Below are 15484 nucleotides of genomic sequence, written 5' to 3'. Positions count from 1 at the left end.
GGCAGCCATCTTCTTTTTTGAAAATTTCGTATTTTGAACATGCTTTGTCAGTTTTCATTCAAATTTAGTACATAGATCATACATGTTAGGATACATGTCCCCGACCGTTCCTGAGTCCGTCAGTGTGTCCGTCCGTCAGTGTGTCCGTCCATCAGTGTGTCCGTCCGTCAGTCTGTCCAGAGTCATATTTCAGAATCCTGTGGACGATTCCGTTCATTCTTTGCATGTGCCTCGTACCTTACGTGGGACATATGCATATGCAGTGGTTTAGTGATTTGATTCAAAGTGGCCGACTGGCAGCCAGCTTGTATAAATATGTATACCACGGGAATAACTTGGACAGAAATGCCTTGTACCTGGGGCTTTGTTCAATGAATCGAGCAGCCACAACAATGCTGACTCGCAAGCGTTTTGTGAATCGCCAGGGGTGAATTGGAATGCCTACGTTAAATCCCTGATCGAATCGTTTACCAACGAAAAAAATGTATGAAGGGAAAAAAATCAACGCAACGGCCATGCCTGTTGTTTATCCATCCAAATAAATTATGCTAGCTTCGCACATGTGCATTCTTGTTCTTCCGGCGTTATGATAACTCGGGTCAAAAAGTAGAGTCGCTTCCGTTACTGTGCATCGATCACTGTGAGGGAATGTGTGTGTAGTATCGTCTCGTTGGTCCAACTAAATTCATTCAACATTTTTTTTGGTCACTGCCTACTATGGTACATTTAACAATAGATGCTTTTAACAATGATGTTCAATTGACCTCAGTTCGCCGGCCTTTGGCCAGGCATATTTCACACATTTTGTTGCTGCAGTACATTGTACATTGTAGGGATCAATAAAGCACTGATAATTCTGTCCGTCTCCCTTCTCCTTGAAGGAATTTGCTATAGCCCAGAGACATTCCGATTTATTAGAACAGTTACTAAGTGTACAAGACACAATAAATATTAAAAGAAACATAAAAAATCAGAACAGCTAAGCAAAGCTGAGTGATTTCTTTAGTTGGATATCATCATAATACTAAAACTGCTGCTGAACATGAACTTGACTGTACAAATCTCCAAACTTTTTGATACTACTCATTATTGTGCAATGCTCGATTTGTGTGAAATGATTTTAATTTACATAATACAATTTAAAACTGAATAAAACATCACCATTTTTATTTGTAATAAAGTGTTTGGATACCATGTGTACAGTAGTGTGATAGTGTGTGTCAAATGGAGTTGAGAGATCTGTTTTATTACATTGATTCAATGCCTAATTAATATTCATGAATAAATTAGTGAACCTGTCCATAAAGGCCACCTGTCTGTAAAGACCAAAATCTCAAAGTCCCTTGGGTGGCCACTATAGACAGGTTTGACTGTATACATATTGTTCATTTTCTAATGATATCTTAATTGAAATGTGCATTGCTAACAGCGGAGCTATCTCAGCCAACAGGCTGCTTGTCTAACAGTTTTACTGGTAAATTTACATGATTTACCACTAAAACTGTTGAAACAAGATTATTTTTCATAAAAAAAGTTTTGTTTTTTATTGTATAACCTGTAGATTGTGAAAGGAATTTTCTGCTGTCTCAAGGATCAAAACAACTCTGAGAAACAGACTGTCTGTTTTAAAATGTTCATTGTTTATTAGTGCAGAGGGTCCACCAATCAACCACTTTGATTTCAAAAGTGCCGAAGACTACAGTTGGTTTGAGAAAGGAAACATGACATGACACCTGTGAAATAATGAAATAAATCTGTATATAATTATTAATGATTGTGTAAATAAAGACCAGTATTTCTGTACGGTAGATGAACATAGTTTTGTTTGGTTTTGTTGTGTGTGATTGTGAAGAGTGTAATAATTCATTAACACAATCCTGGAAAAACATTACATTATGCAAATGTATGCAAAATGTTATGCAAATTACCCTCGCCACCCTGGTCAAAATTTTTGGGGAGAACACTGGTATGCTTTCTTTTTTCAATTATAGTTAGGTTATGTTTGCTTGTTCTAAACTTGGCTGCTATCAATTTATTTTGAATTCAGAATACTAGTAGATAAGTATTCCTCAAAATTGTATTTAGTTTTAAATGTCCTCTTTTTTTTTCTGTATTAACTTTACTCACTCAAGATGGGACTGCATCATGCCTAGTTAATTATGAGTAAATTAAGTAATTAATATCAGATACTGATTCTATTTTGCTGCATATTTCCAGGTGTAGCTCCTTTCAGTGGTGCTACAACCGGTACCGGAGGCAGAATACGAGATGTTCAGGCTGCAGGTAGAGGTGCCCATGTTGTAGCTGGTACAGCCGGTTACTGCTTTGGAAACCTGCACATACCAGGTTTGTTGAAAATTTTGTGTGCTCATATTAACCCTTTGAGCACAAGTTTTGAATAAATTTGAGAAAAATTATGTTGGTGTTATTTTATGAATAGGGACAAAAGTTGATTGGTACCCAAAGGGTTAAAGGTCAAAGAGTTCACAATAATGTGTTCTATTTGACTGTCAGACCACATTATCACAATTTGTATTTGCACTGATTACAAGTCTGCTGTAGTTGAAAAAACTACATAATTATGTTGTTTACGAAAGATGCGCTGTGCTTTTAATTTTTTTTCTACAGTTGCATGAATATTTATATATTATTCCCTAATATTTTGCTCATACCTTGTTCTTCTTGTTTCCTCCTGGAAAATACAATTGTTGTAAGACCCGCATCACTATGAATTGAAGCAGACATAGACACAGGATTAAATGACATAGACACAAGATTAAATGACATAGACACAGGATTAAATGACATAGACACAGGATTAAATGACATAGACACAGGATTAAATGACATAGACACAGGATTAAATGACATAGACACAGGATTAAATGACATAGACACAGGATTAAATGACATAGACACAGGATTAAATGACATAGACACAGGATTAAATGACATAGACACAGGATTAAATGACATAGACACAGGATTAAATGACATAGACACAGGATTAAATGACATAGACACAGGATTAAATGACATAGACACAGGATTAAATGACATAGACACAGGATTAAATGACATAGACACAGGATTAAATGACATAGACACAGGATTAAATGACATAGACACAGGATTAAATGACATAGACACAGGATTAAATGACATAGACACAGGATTAAATGACATAGACACAGGATTAAATGACATAGACACAGGATTAAATGACATAGACACAGGATTAAATGACATAGACACAGGATTAAATGACATAGACACAGGATTAAATGACATAGACACAGGATTAAATGACATAGACACAGGATTAAATGACATAGACACAGGATTAAATGACATAGACACAGGATTAAATGACATAGACACAGGATTAAATGACATAGACACAGGATTAAATGACAACCTGGGTATAAAAGCCATAGTGTCTTTTCAACAAGGAATAACTTGTGCATGTGTACTCAAAATTCTGTTATTCACCTACATTAGCTAAAAGAATATAGAAAATATTTATAATTACAAGATTATTCATATTATAATGATGTTTTCTTTTATTCTGAAGACTATGATCTTCCATGGGAAGATAAATCCTTTATTTACCCTGGTAACTTTGCATCACCTTTGGAGGTTGCAATAGAAGCCAGCAACGGTGCTTCAGATTATGGAAACAAATTTGGGGAACCAGTATTGGCCGGTTTTGCAAGGTCATTTGGTATGAATATCACAGAAACAGAACGGAGAGAGTGGGTTAAACCCATCATGTTTAGCGGTGGTATTGGATCATTGGAACACCAACATATAGCAAAATTATCACCTAAATCAGGTATGATATTAATAATAAATAAAATAATTTTTGTCATCTCTCATATTTTCACATGGAATTAAATAAATCACAATATGCTAATCACACAACGTTGTCTTCTAATGGCGTCTGCATGTTGAACCATGTGAACAAATCGTGCTGGTTGCCGTATTTGGAGTGAATTTGGATATTGAAATGCAAACTATTGAAAGTGCAAGGTTCAGAACAACATTTTCAATACGGATGTTATAAATCAAAATGGTATTTCACTTGTTTGACACTGTTCCCATGGCAATGAATATATAATTTAGTAGCCATAGCAACTCTGCCAACAAGAATTGCAGCACTTGGCATGGAATCAAAACACTTTGAGTTTTTTATTGGGCACTGTTGCCTTTTTCCTTTCACAATGACAACTTGTGTAAAAGTTGCTTAGAACAGGTGCACAGTTTGGTGAAACTGCACAACAAAGTCAACAGTTTTTATGCTTAAAATTCATCAAAATCAAGTATATCTGAAATTCTGGGGGCAGATATTGATCATGTATAGATGGATTTCATTAAAACTGTACACACATCAGACATAATGAGACCATGATGCATATTATTTTGTTTTTCAGATTGGATTCAAAGTGGCCGACTGGTGAACTTGAAATTAATGCGAGTTTTCTCATAAAACTAAAAGCATGAACCAAACTAACATGCCAATCACGATTATTATGAAATGAAACACACCTTTTACACGCATATTTTAAAGAATATCGTCGACGCCCAGTAAAAACACTCTGGGCTTATAATCGTGAATGCCCTCAACTCGATAAATACCAAGTAAAAACATAGGGATGGGCTTCATACTCGGGAGGGGCTTACGATCGGGGAAGTACGGTACTTTAACGCAATTGGGATTTCACTCTCAGAATATTGTGGTTCAAACGCATAAGGCTCTAACCCAAGTTTTAAAAAGCACATTGTGCATATAAAAGTTGAGTTTATACTAATAGTACACAACGCTTGGCAGCATGAACGGCTATGTACAATGGCGTATACGAGTGCGATCAGATACTGAAACGTCATAGCTTTGAAAAGTACCCGGATGTTAAATTTGTTCGTTCGTTAATTATTCCCCTCCATGAATGGCCTCCATGGCAAGCACTTCAAATGCCTATCCAAGCTACAGTTATAATTAAAACAAAATTAAACCACTGCAATATTATTTCGAATACAGTTTAGAATATACACAACTATAAATTAAGGCCGCATTTAGGTTCGCTTTAAAAAATGCCGTTCTGGAGCCATATCTCTGTCATGTCTTGACCAATCAGGTTTAAACTGTCTAGATACCTACACCATGTTGGACATATGCACATATTTTTTTGATTGCTGAATGACAACCATTTTCATGTTCAACAAAATCTATCATTTCTGCCATTCCAGATCTTGGTTCTCTGACATACATTGACTGATCACAATCAAACTTAAGAACTACATTATACATCATGTAATTTGTTTCATGTTCTAATTCAAAATGGCTGACTCTGTTCATTTTTTTCACTATTTAACAAGGACTACCGGGGGTATGACTTTTTTAATATTCCTCTTAGGTGTAACTTATGTCATTATTTTTTTAAATATTTGCATCTGCAAAGTTCTTTTGGCATCGCCGGTCAGTGGGCCATGTACATGAACTTTTTCTAAACCAGTCAATGTCAGATCAAGTCATGGCAAATGCTATTAGAAAAAAATAATATTTATTGAATCGACCAAAAAGAAAAGAAAAATTTCTACTTGAATTCTATTAATTTGCTCTTTTAAAAAAACAATTTTACTACTGTGTATTAATTAAATTTATTAGTCCCTGTTCGGATGAAGTCCGAAAACGGTGATATAATTCGGTCTCCGTCTGTGCGTCCGTCCAGAGTCATATTTCAGAATCCTGTGGACTGATTTCGTTCATTCTTTGCATGTGCCTAGTACCTTATGTGGGACATATGCACATGCAGTGGTTTAGCGATTTGATTCAAATTGGCCGACTGGCAGTCATCTTGTTTTTTGAAAATGTTGTATTTTGGACATGCTTTGTCAGTTTGCATTCAAACTTGATACATAGATTATACATGTTAGGATACATGTCCTCGACTGTCCGTGAGTTCCTGAGTCTGTCCATCCGTCCGTGTGTCCGTCCGTCCGTGCGTTAGTCTGTCCAGAGTCATATTTCAGAATCCTGTGGACCGATTCCGTTCATTCTTTGCATGTGCCTAGTACCTTATGTGGGACATATGCAAATGCAGTGGTTTAGCGATTCGATTCAAAATGGCCGACTGGCAGCTATCTTGTTTTTTGAAAATGTTGTATTTTGGACATGCTTTGTCAGTTTGCATTCAAACTTGATACATAGATTATACATGTTAGGATACATGTCCTCGACTGTCCGTGAGTTCCTGAGTCTGTCCATCCGTCCGTGTGTCCGTCCGTCCGTGCGTTAGTCTGTCCAGAGTCATATTTCAGAATCCTGTGGACCGATTCCGTTCATTCTTTGCATGTGCCTAGTACCTTATGTGGGACATATGCAAATGCAGTGGTTTAGCGATTCGATTCAAAATGGCCGACTGGCAGCCATCTTGTTTTTTGAAAATGTTGTATTTTGGACATGCTTTGTCAGTTTTCATTCAAACTTGGTACATAGATTATACATGTTAGGATACATGTTCATGACGATTTATTTCGCAATTGGATCAAAGATGATCGACTGGCAGGCATCTTGTTTTTTTGTTTTTTTTATGCGGTATCTTGGACGTGCTTTGTCAGTTTTCATTCAAATTTGGCACATACATGTACTTTATCGATGTTAGGATGCATGTCCATGACAATTTGTTTCAAAATCTGGTCAAGGATGGCCGATTGACAGCCATCTGACTTTTTGGCCTTACTACTATATTTCCACAATTTATGTACCATTTTCATTCGTATTTGGCACATACATCATACATATCAGTGTGTTTCATAATCAGATCAAAGATGGCCGAATAACGGCTGTTTTTTTTTTGGCCATATTACTACTACATGGAACATGTGTTTTGATGTAAATAAACAATCTGTTGTATACGCCACTTGGAACTCAAGTTTCAAGGACACGCTCGCGACAATCCTCCGCTTTAATATGACGAGCACAAAGAGAACTTTCAAAAATTTAACGGGGACTGTGTCATTTTCAATGACTTGTTTAGTATATGTTGTACTGTTGATTAAATTTGTCAAGCTCATTGTACACTTTGTACACAATTTTTTATTTGCTTGTAGAGATGGAAGTTGTAAAAATTGGTGGTCCAGTATATCGAATAGGAGTAGGCGGTGGTGCTGCTTCCTCTGTACAAGTTCAAGGTGATAATGCGGCAGAGTTAGACTTTGGTGCTGTACAGAGAGGTGACGCTGAAATGGAACAGAAATTAAACAGAGTCATCCGTGGATGCATTGAAATGGGCGACAACAATCCAATATGTAGTATTCATGACCAAGGTGCTGGTGGCAATGGTAAAAATTATAATAGATATTTCACACCAAATAAGTATTGTCTGCTCACTCAAAATAAACTAAAAGATGTCAAATTGTCTCATTATTTTGAGTTAAAGATGTACAACAATTTGTTTCTTATTCAAAATGACCGACTAGTTGCCATTTGTTCAATCCATTTTTCAGTAGCTCTTTTTTTGAATTTCGTTTAAATTTGATGTTTTGATGACATTTAACAGACTGGTAGCAATTTAATTTAATTACCAAATTTTAGCATGTAGTCAACCATTTTATCAGGCATACCTTCATTCAATAATACGACACTATAATAGTTTGCATGTTTGTAACAAGACTGGAATGTAAAGTTAGTGAATATTATTCATTTCTTAGCACTGTTTCATTGATGTTTGTTGTACAAGTTACGGTAAATATGTCGACACAATCAAAACTATCTCCCTCACTACCAGATGTTTTTGTTTTCTTTATAACAGGTAATGTTTTGAAAGAGATTTGTGAACCTGCTGGTGCTATTATTAGAGTGAATGATTTCCAGCTGGCTGATCCAACCATTAATACATTAGAACTATGGGGGGCTGAATATCAAGAAAGTAACGCTGTCTTAATCAAATCCAAAGATAAAGATAATCTTCAAAAATTATGTAACAGAGAAAAGTGTCCTGTATCATTTGTTGGAAATATTACAGGAGATGGAATAGTAAGAACACCTTTTTATTCATCTTCTATAAAATTTATCATTTGACTGAAAATATAGATTAGTTTCCTAAAAATACACTGACCTCCATTACTATACACACTGCTATCTCACTACAGCATAATACACTGACCTCCATTACTATACACACTGCTATCTCACTACAGCATAATACACTGACCTCCATTACTATACACACTGCTATCTCACTACAGCATAATACACTGACCTCCATTACTATACACACTGCTATCTCACTACAGCATAATACACTGACCTCCATTACTATACATACTGCTATCTCACTACAGCATAATACACTGACCTCCATTACTATACACACTGCTATCTCACTACAGCATAATACACTGACCTCCATTACTATACACACTGCTATCTCACTACAGCATAATACACTGACCTCCATTACTATACACACTGCTATCTCACTACAGCATAATACACTGACCTCCATTACTATACACACTGCTATCTCACTACAGCATAATACACCGACCTCCATTACTATACACACTGCTATCTCACTACAGCATAATACACCGACCTCCATTACTATACACACTGCTATCTCACTACAGCATAATACACCGACCTCCATTACTATACACACTGCTATCTCACTACAGCATAATACACCGACCTCCATTACTATACACACTGCTATCTCACTACAGCATAATACACTGACCTCCATTACTATACACACTGCTATCTCACTACAGCATAATACACTGACCTCCATTACTATACACACTGCTATCTCACTACAGCATAATACACTGACCTCCATTACTATACACACTGCTATCTCACTACAGCATAATACACTGACCTCCATTACTATACACACTGCTATCTCACTACAGCATAATACACTGACCTCCATTACTATACACACTGCTATCTCACTACAGCATAATACACCGACCTCCATTACTATACACACTGCTATCTCACTACAGCATAATACACTGACCTCCATTACTATACACACTGCTATCTCACTACAGCATAATACACTGACCTCCATTACTATACACACTGCTATCTCACTACAGCATAATACACTGACCTCCATTACTATACACACTGCTATCTCACTACAGCATAATACACCGACCTCCATTACTATACACACTGCTATCTCACTACAGCATAATACACTGACCTCCATTACTATACACACTGCTATCTCACTACAGCATAATACACTGACCTCCATTACTATACACACTGCTATCTCACTACAGCATAATACACCGACCTCCATTACTATACACACTGCTATCTCACTACAGCATAATACACTGACCTCCATTACTATACACACTGCTATCTCACTACAGCATAATACACTGACCTCCATTACTATACACACTGCTATCTCACTACAGCATAATACACTGACCTCCATTACTATACACACTACTATCTCACTACAGCATAATACACTGACCTCCATTACTATACACACTGCTATCTCACTACAGCATAATACACTGACCTCCATTACTATACACACTGCTATCTCACTACAGCATAATACACCGACCTCCATTACTATACACACTGCTATCTCACTACAGCATAATACACCGACCTCCATTACTATACACACTGCTATCTCACTACAGCATAATACACTGACCTCCATTACTATACACACTTCTATCTCACTACAGCATAATACACTGACCTCCATTACTATACATACTGCTATCTCACTACAGCATAATACACTGACCTCCATTACTATACATACTGGTATCTCACTACAGCATAATACACTGACCTCCATTACTATACACACTGGTATCTCACTACAGCATAATACACTGACCTCCATTACTATACATACTGCTATCTCACTACAGCATAATACACTGACCTCCATTACTATACACACTGCTATCTCACTACAGCATAATACACCGACCTCCATTACTATACACACTGCTATCTCACTACAGCATAATACACTGACCTCCATTACTATACACACTTCTATCTCACTACAGCATAATACACTGACCTCCATTACTATACACACTGCTATCTCACTACAGCATAATACACTGACCTCCATTACTATACACACTGCTATCTCACTACAGCATAATACACTGACCTCCATTACTATACACACTGGTATCTCACTACAGCATAATACACTGACCTCCATTACTATACACACTGGTATCTCACTACAGCATAATACACTGACCTCCATTACTATACACACTGCTATCTCACTACAGCATAATACACTGACCTCCATTACTATACACACTGCTATCTCACTACAGCATAATACACTGACCTCCATTACTATACACACTGCTATCTCACTACAGCATAATACACTGACCTCCATTACTATACACACTGCTATCTCACTACAGCATAATACACCGACCTCCATTACTATACACACTTCTATCTCACTACAGCATAATACACTGACCTCCATTACTATACACACTGCTATCTCACTACAGCATAATACACTGACCTCCATTACTATACACACTGCTATCTCACTACAGCATAATACACTGACCTCCATTACTATACACACTGCTATCTCACTACAGCATAATACACTGACCTCCATTACTATACACACTGCTATCTCACTACAGCATAATACACTGACCTCCATTACTATACACACTGCTATCTCACTACAGCATAATACACTGACCTCCATTACTATACACACTGCTATCTCACTACAGCATAATACACTGACCTCCATTACTATACACACTGCTATCTCACTACAGCATAATACACTGACCTCCATTACTATACACACTGCTATCTCACTACAGCATAATACACTGACCTCCATTACTATACACACTGCTATCTCACTACAGCATAATACACTGACCTCCATTACTATACACACTGCTATCTCACTACAGCATAATACACTGACCTCCATTACTATACACACTGCTATCTCACTACAGCATAATACACTGACCTCCATTACTATACACACTGCTATCTCACTACAGCATAATACACTGACCTCCATTACTATACACACTGCTATCTCACTACAGCATAATACACCGACCTCCATTACTATACACACTGCTATCTCACTACAGCATAATACACTGACCTCCATTACTATACACACTGCTATCTCACTACAGCATAATACACTGACCTCCATTACTATACACACTGCTATCTCACTACAGCATAATACACTGACCTCCATTACTATACACACTTCTATCTCACTACAGCATAATACACTGACCTCCATTACTATACACACTGCTATCTCACTACAGCATAATACACCGACCTCCATTACTATACACACTGCTATCTCACTACAGCATAATACACTGACCTCCATTACTATACACACTGCTATCTCACTACAGCATAATACACTGACCTCCATTACTATACACACTTCTATCTCACTACAGCATAATACACTGACCTCCATTACTATACACACTGCTATCTCACTACAGCATAATACACCGACCTCCATTACTATACACACTGCTATCTCACTACAGCATAATACACCGACCTCCATTACTATACACACTGCTATCTCACTACAGCATAATACACCGACCTCCATTACTATACACACTGCTATCTCACTACAGCATAATACACCGACCTCCATTACTATACACACTGCTATCTCACTACAGCATAATACACTGACCTCCATTACTATACACACTTCTATCTCACTACAGCATAATACACTGACCTCCATTACTATACACACTGCTATCTCACTACAGCATAATACACTGACCTCCATTACTATACACACTGGTATCTCACTACAGCATAATACACTGACCTCCATTACTATACACACTGCTATCTCACTACAGCATAATACACTGACCTCCATTACTATACACACTGCTATCTCACTACAGCATAATACACCGACCTCCATTACTATACACACTGCTATCTCACTACAGCATAATACACTGACCTCAATTACTATACACACTGGTATCTCACTACAGCATAATACACTGACCTCCATTACTATACACACTGCTATCTCACTACAGCATAATACACTGACCTCCATTACTATACACACTGCTATCTCACTACAGCATAATACACTGACCTCCATTACTATACACACTGCTATCTCACTACAGCATAATACACTGACCTCCATTACTATACACACTGCTATCTCACTACAGCATAATACACTGACCTCCATTACTATACACACTGCTATCTCACTACAGCATAATACACTGACCTCCATTACTATACACACTGCTATCTCACTACAGCATAATACACTGACCTCCATTACTATACACACTGGTATCTCACTACAGCATAATACACCGACCTCCATTACTATACACACTGGTATCTCACTACAGCATAATACACTGACCTCCATTACTATACACACTGCTATCTCACTACAGCATAATACACTGACCTCCATTACTATACACACTGCTATCTCACTACAGCATAATACACCGACCTCCATTACTATACACACTGCTATCTCACTACAGCATAATACACTGACCTCCATTACTATACACACTGCTATCTCACTACAGCATAATACACTGACCTCCATTACTATACACACTGCTATCTCACTACAGCATAATACACTGACCTCCATTACTATACACACTGCTATCTCACTACAGCATAATACACTGACCTCCATTACTATACACACTGCTATCTCACTACAGCATAATACACTGACCTCCATTACTATACACACTGCTATCTCACTACAGCATAATACACCGACCTCCATTACTATACACACTGCTATCTCACTACAGCATAATACACTGACCTCCATTACTATACACACTGCTATCTCACTACAGCATAATACACTGACCTCCATTACTATACACACTGCTATCTCACTACAGCATAATACACTGACCTCCATTACTATACACACTGCTATCTCACTACAGCATAATACACTGACCTCCATTACTATACACACTGCTATCTCACTACAGCATAATACACTGACCTCCATTACTATACACACTGCTATCTCACTACAGCATAATACACTGACCTCCATTACTATACACACTGCTATCTCACTACAGCATAATACACTGACCTCCATTACTATACACACTGCTATCTCACTACAGCATAATACACTGACCTCCATTACTATACACACTGCTATCTCACTACAGCATAATACACCGACCTCCATTACTATACACACTGCTATCTCACTACAGCATAATACACTGACCTCCATTACTATACACACTGGTATCTCACTACAGCATAATACACTGACCTCCATTACTATACACACTGCTATCTCACTACAGCATAATACACTGACCTCCATTACTATACACACTGCTATCTCACTACAGCATAATACACCGACCTCCATTACTATACACACTGCTATCTCACTACAGCATAATACACCGACCTCCATTACTATACACACTGCTATCTCACTACAGCATAATACACCGACCTCCATTACTATACACACTGCTATCTCACTACATCATAATACACTGACCTCCATTACTATACACACTGCTATCTCACTACAGCATAATACACTGACCTCCATTACTATACACACTGCTATCTCACTACAGCATAATACACTGACCTCCATTACTATACACACTGCTATCTCACTACAGCATAATACACTGACCTCCATTACTATACACACTGCTATCTCACTACAGCATAATACACTGACCTCCATTACTATACACACTGGTATCTCACTACAGCATAATACACTGACCTCCATTACTATACACACTGCTATCTCACTACAGCATAATACACTGACCTCCATTACTATACACACTGCTATCTCACTACAGCATAATACACTGACCTCCATTACTATACACACTGCTATCTCACTACAGCATAATACACTGACCTCCATTACTATACACACTGCTATCTCACTACAGCATAATACACTGACCTCCATTACTATACACACTGCTATCTCACTACAGCATAATACACCGACCTCCATTACTATACACACTGCTATCTCACTACAGCATAATACACCGACCTCCATTACTATACACACTTCTATCTCACTACAGCATAATACACTGACCTCCATTACTATACACACTGCTATCTCACTACAGCATAATACACTGACCTCCATTACTATACACACTGCTATCTCACTACAGCATAATACACTGACCTCCATTACTATACACACTGCTATCTCACTACAGCATAATACACTGACCTCCATTACTATACACACTGCTATCTCACTACAGCATAATACACTGACCTCCATTACTATACACACTGCTATCTCACTACAGCATAATACACTGACCTCCATTACTATACACACTGCTATCTCACTACAGCATAATACACTGACCTCCATTACTATACATACTGCTATCTCACTACAGCATAATACACTGACCTCCATTACTATACACACTGCTATCTCACTACAGCATAATACACTGACCTCCATTACTATACACACTGCTATCTCACTACAGCATAATACACTGACCTCCATTACTATACACACTGCTATCTCACTACAGCATAATACACTGACCTCCATTACTATACACACTGCTATCTCACTACAGCATAATACACTGACCTCCATTACTATACACACTGCTATCTCACTACAGCATAATACACTGACCTCCATTACTATACACACTGCTATCTCACTACAGCATAATACACTGACCTCCATTACTATACACACTGCTATCTCACTACAGCATAATACACTGACCTCCATTACTATACACACTGCTATCTCACTACAGCATAATACACCGACCTCCATTACTATACACACTGCTATCTCACTACAGCATAATACACTGACCTCCATTACTATACACACTGCTATCTCACTACAGCATAATACACTGACCTCCATTACTATACACACTGCTATCTCACTACAGCATAATACACTGACCTCCATTACTATACACACTTCTATCTCACTACAGCATAATACACTGACCTCCATTACTATACACACTGCTATCTCACTACAGCATAATACACCGACCTCCATTACTATACACACTGCTATCTCACTACAGCATAATACACTGACCTCCATTACTATACACACTGCTATCTCACTACAGCATAATACACTGACCTCCATTACTATACACACTTCTATCTCACTACAGCATAATACACTGACCTCCATTACTATACACACTGCTATCTCACTACAGCATAATACACCGACCTCCATTACTATACACACTGGTATCTCACTACAGCATAATACACTGACCTCCATTACTATACACACTGCTATCTCACTACAGCATAATACACCGACCTCCATTACTATACACACTGCTA

At 37.7% G+C, this 15484-nt stretch overlaps 1 protein-coding gene across 1 annotated transcript in view; it reads left to right on the top strand.

Moving 5' to 3' along the window:
• The window catches only part of LOC102809899 (phosphoribosylformylglycinamidine synthase-like), a 94785-nt gene that overhangs the window by 36019 nt on the left and 43282 nt on the right, over positions 1 to 15484 (top strand). The window contains exons 8-11 of the mRNA XM_085498175.1: positions 2218 to 2346; positions 3575 to 3835; positions 7111 to 7341; positions 7812 to 8035. Of these exons, the coding sequence (XP_085354301.1) occupies positions 2218 to 2346; positions 3575 to 3835; positions 7111 to 7341; positions 7812 to 8035 (845 nt within the window). The remainder of the gene's footprint in view (positions 1 to 2217; positions 2347 to 3574; positions 3836 to 7110; positions 7342 to 7811; positions 8036 to 15484) is intronic.

The sequence above is a fragment of the Saccoglossus kowalevskii genome, chromosome 4, assembly GCF_978046115.1.
Source record: "Saccoglossus kowalevskii chromosome 4, keSacKowa6.1, whole genome shotgun sequence".
In the NCBI taxonomy this organism is placed as follows: Eukaryota; Metazoa; Hemichordata; class Enteropneusta; family Harrimaniidae; genus Saccoglossus; species Saccoglossus kowalevskii.
This window is presented reverse-complemented; position numbering and strand designations above follow the sequence as displayed.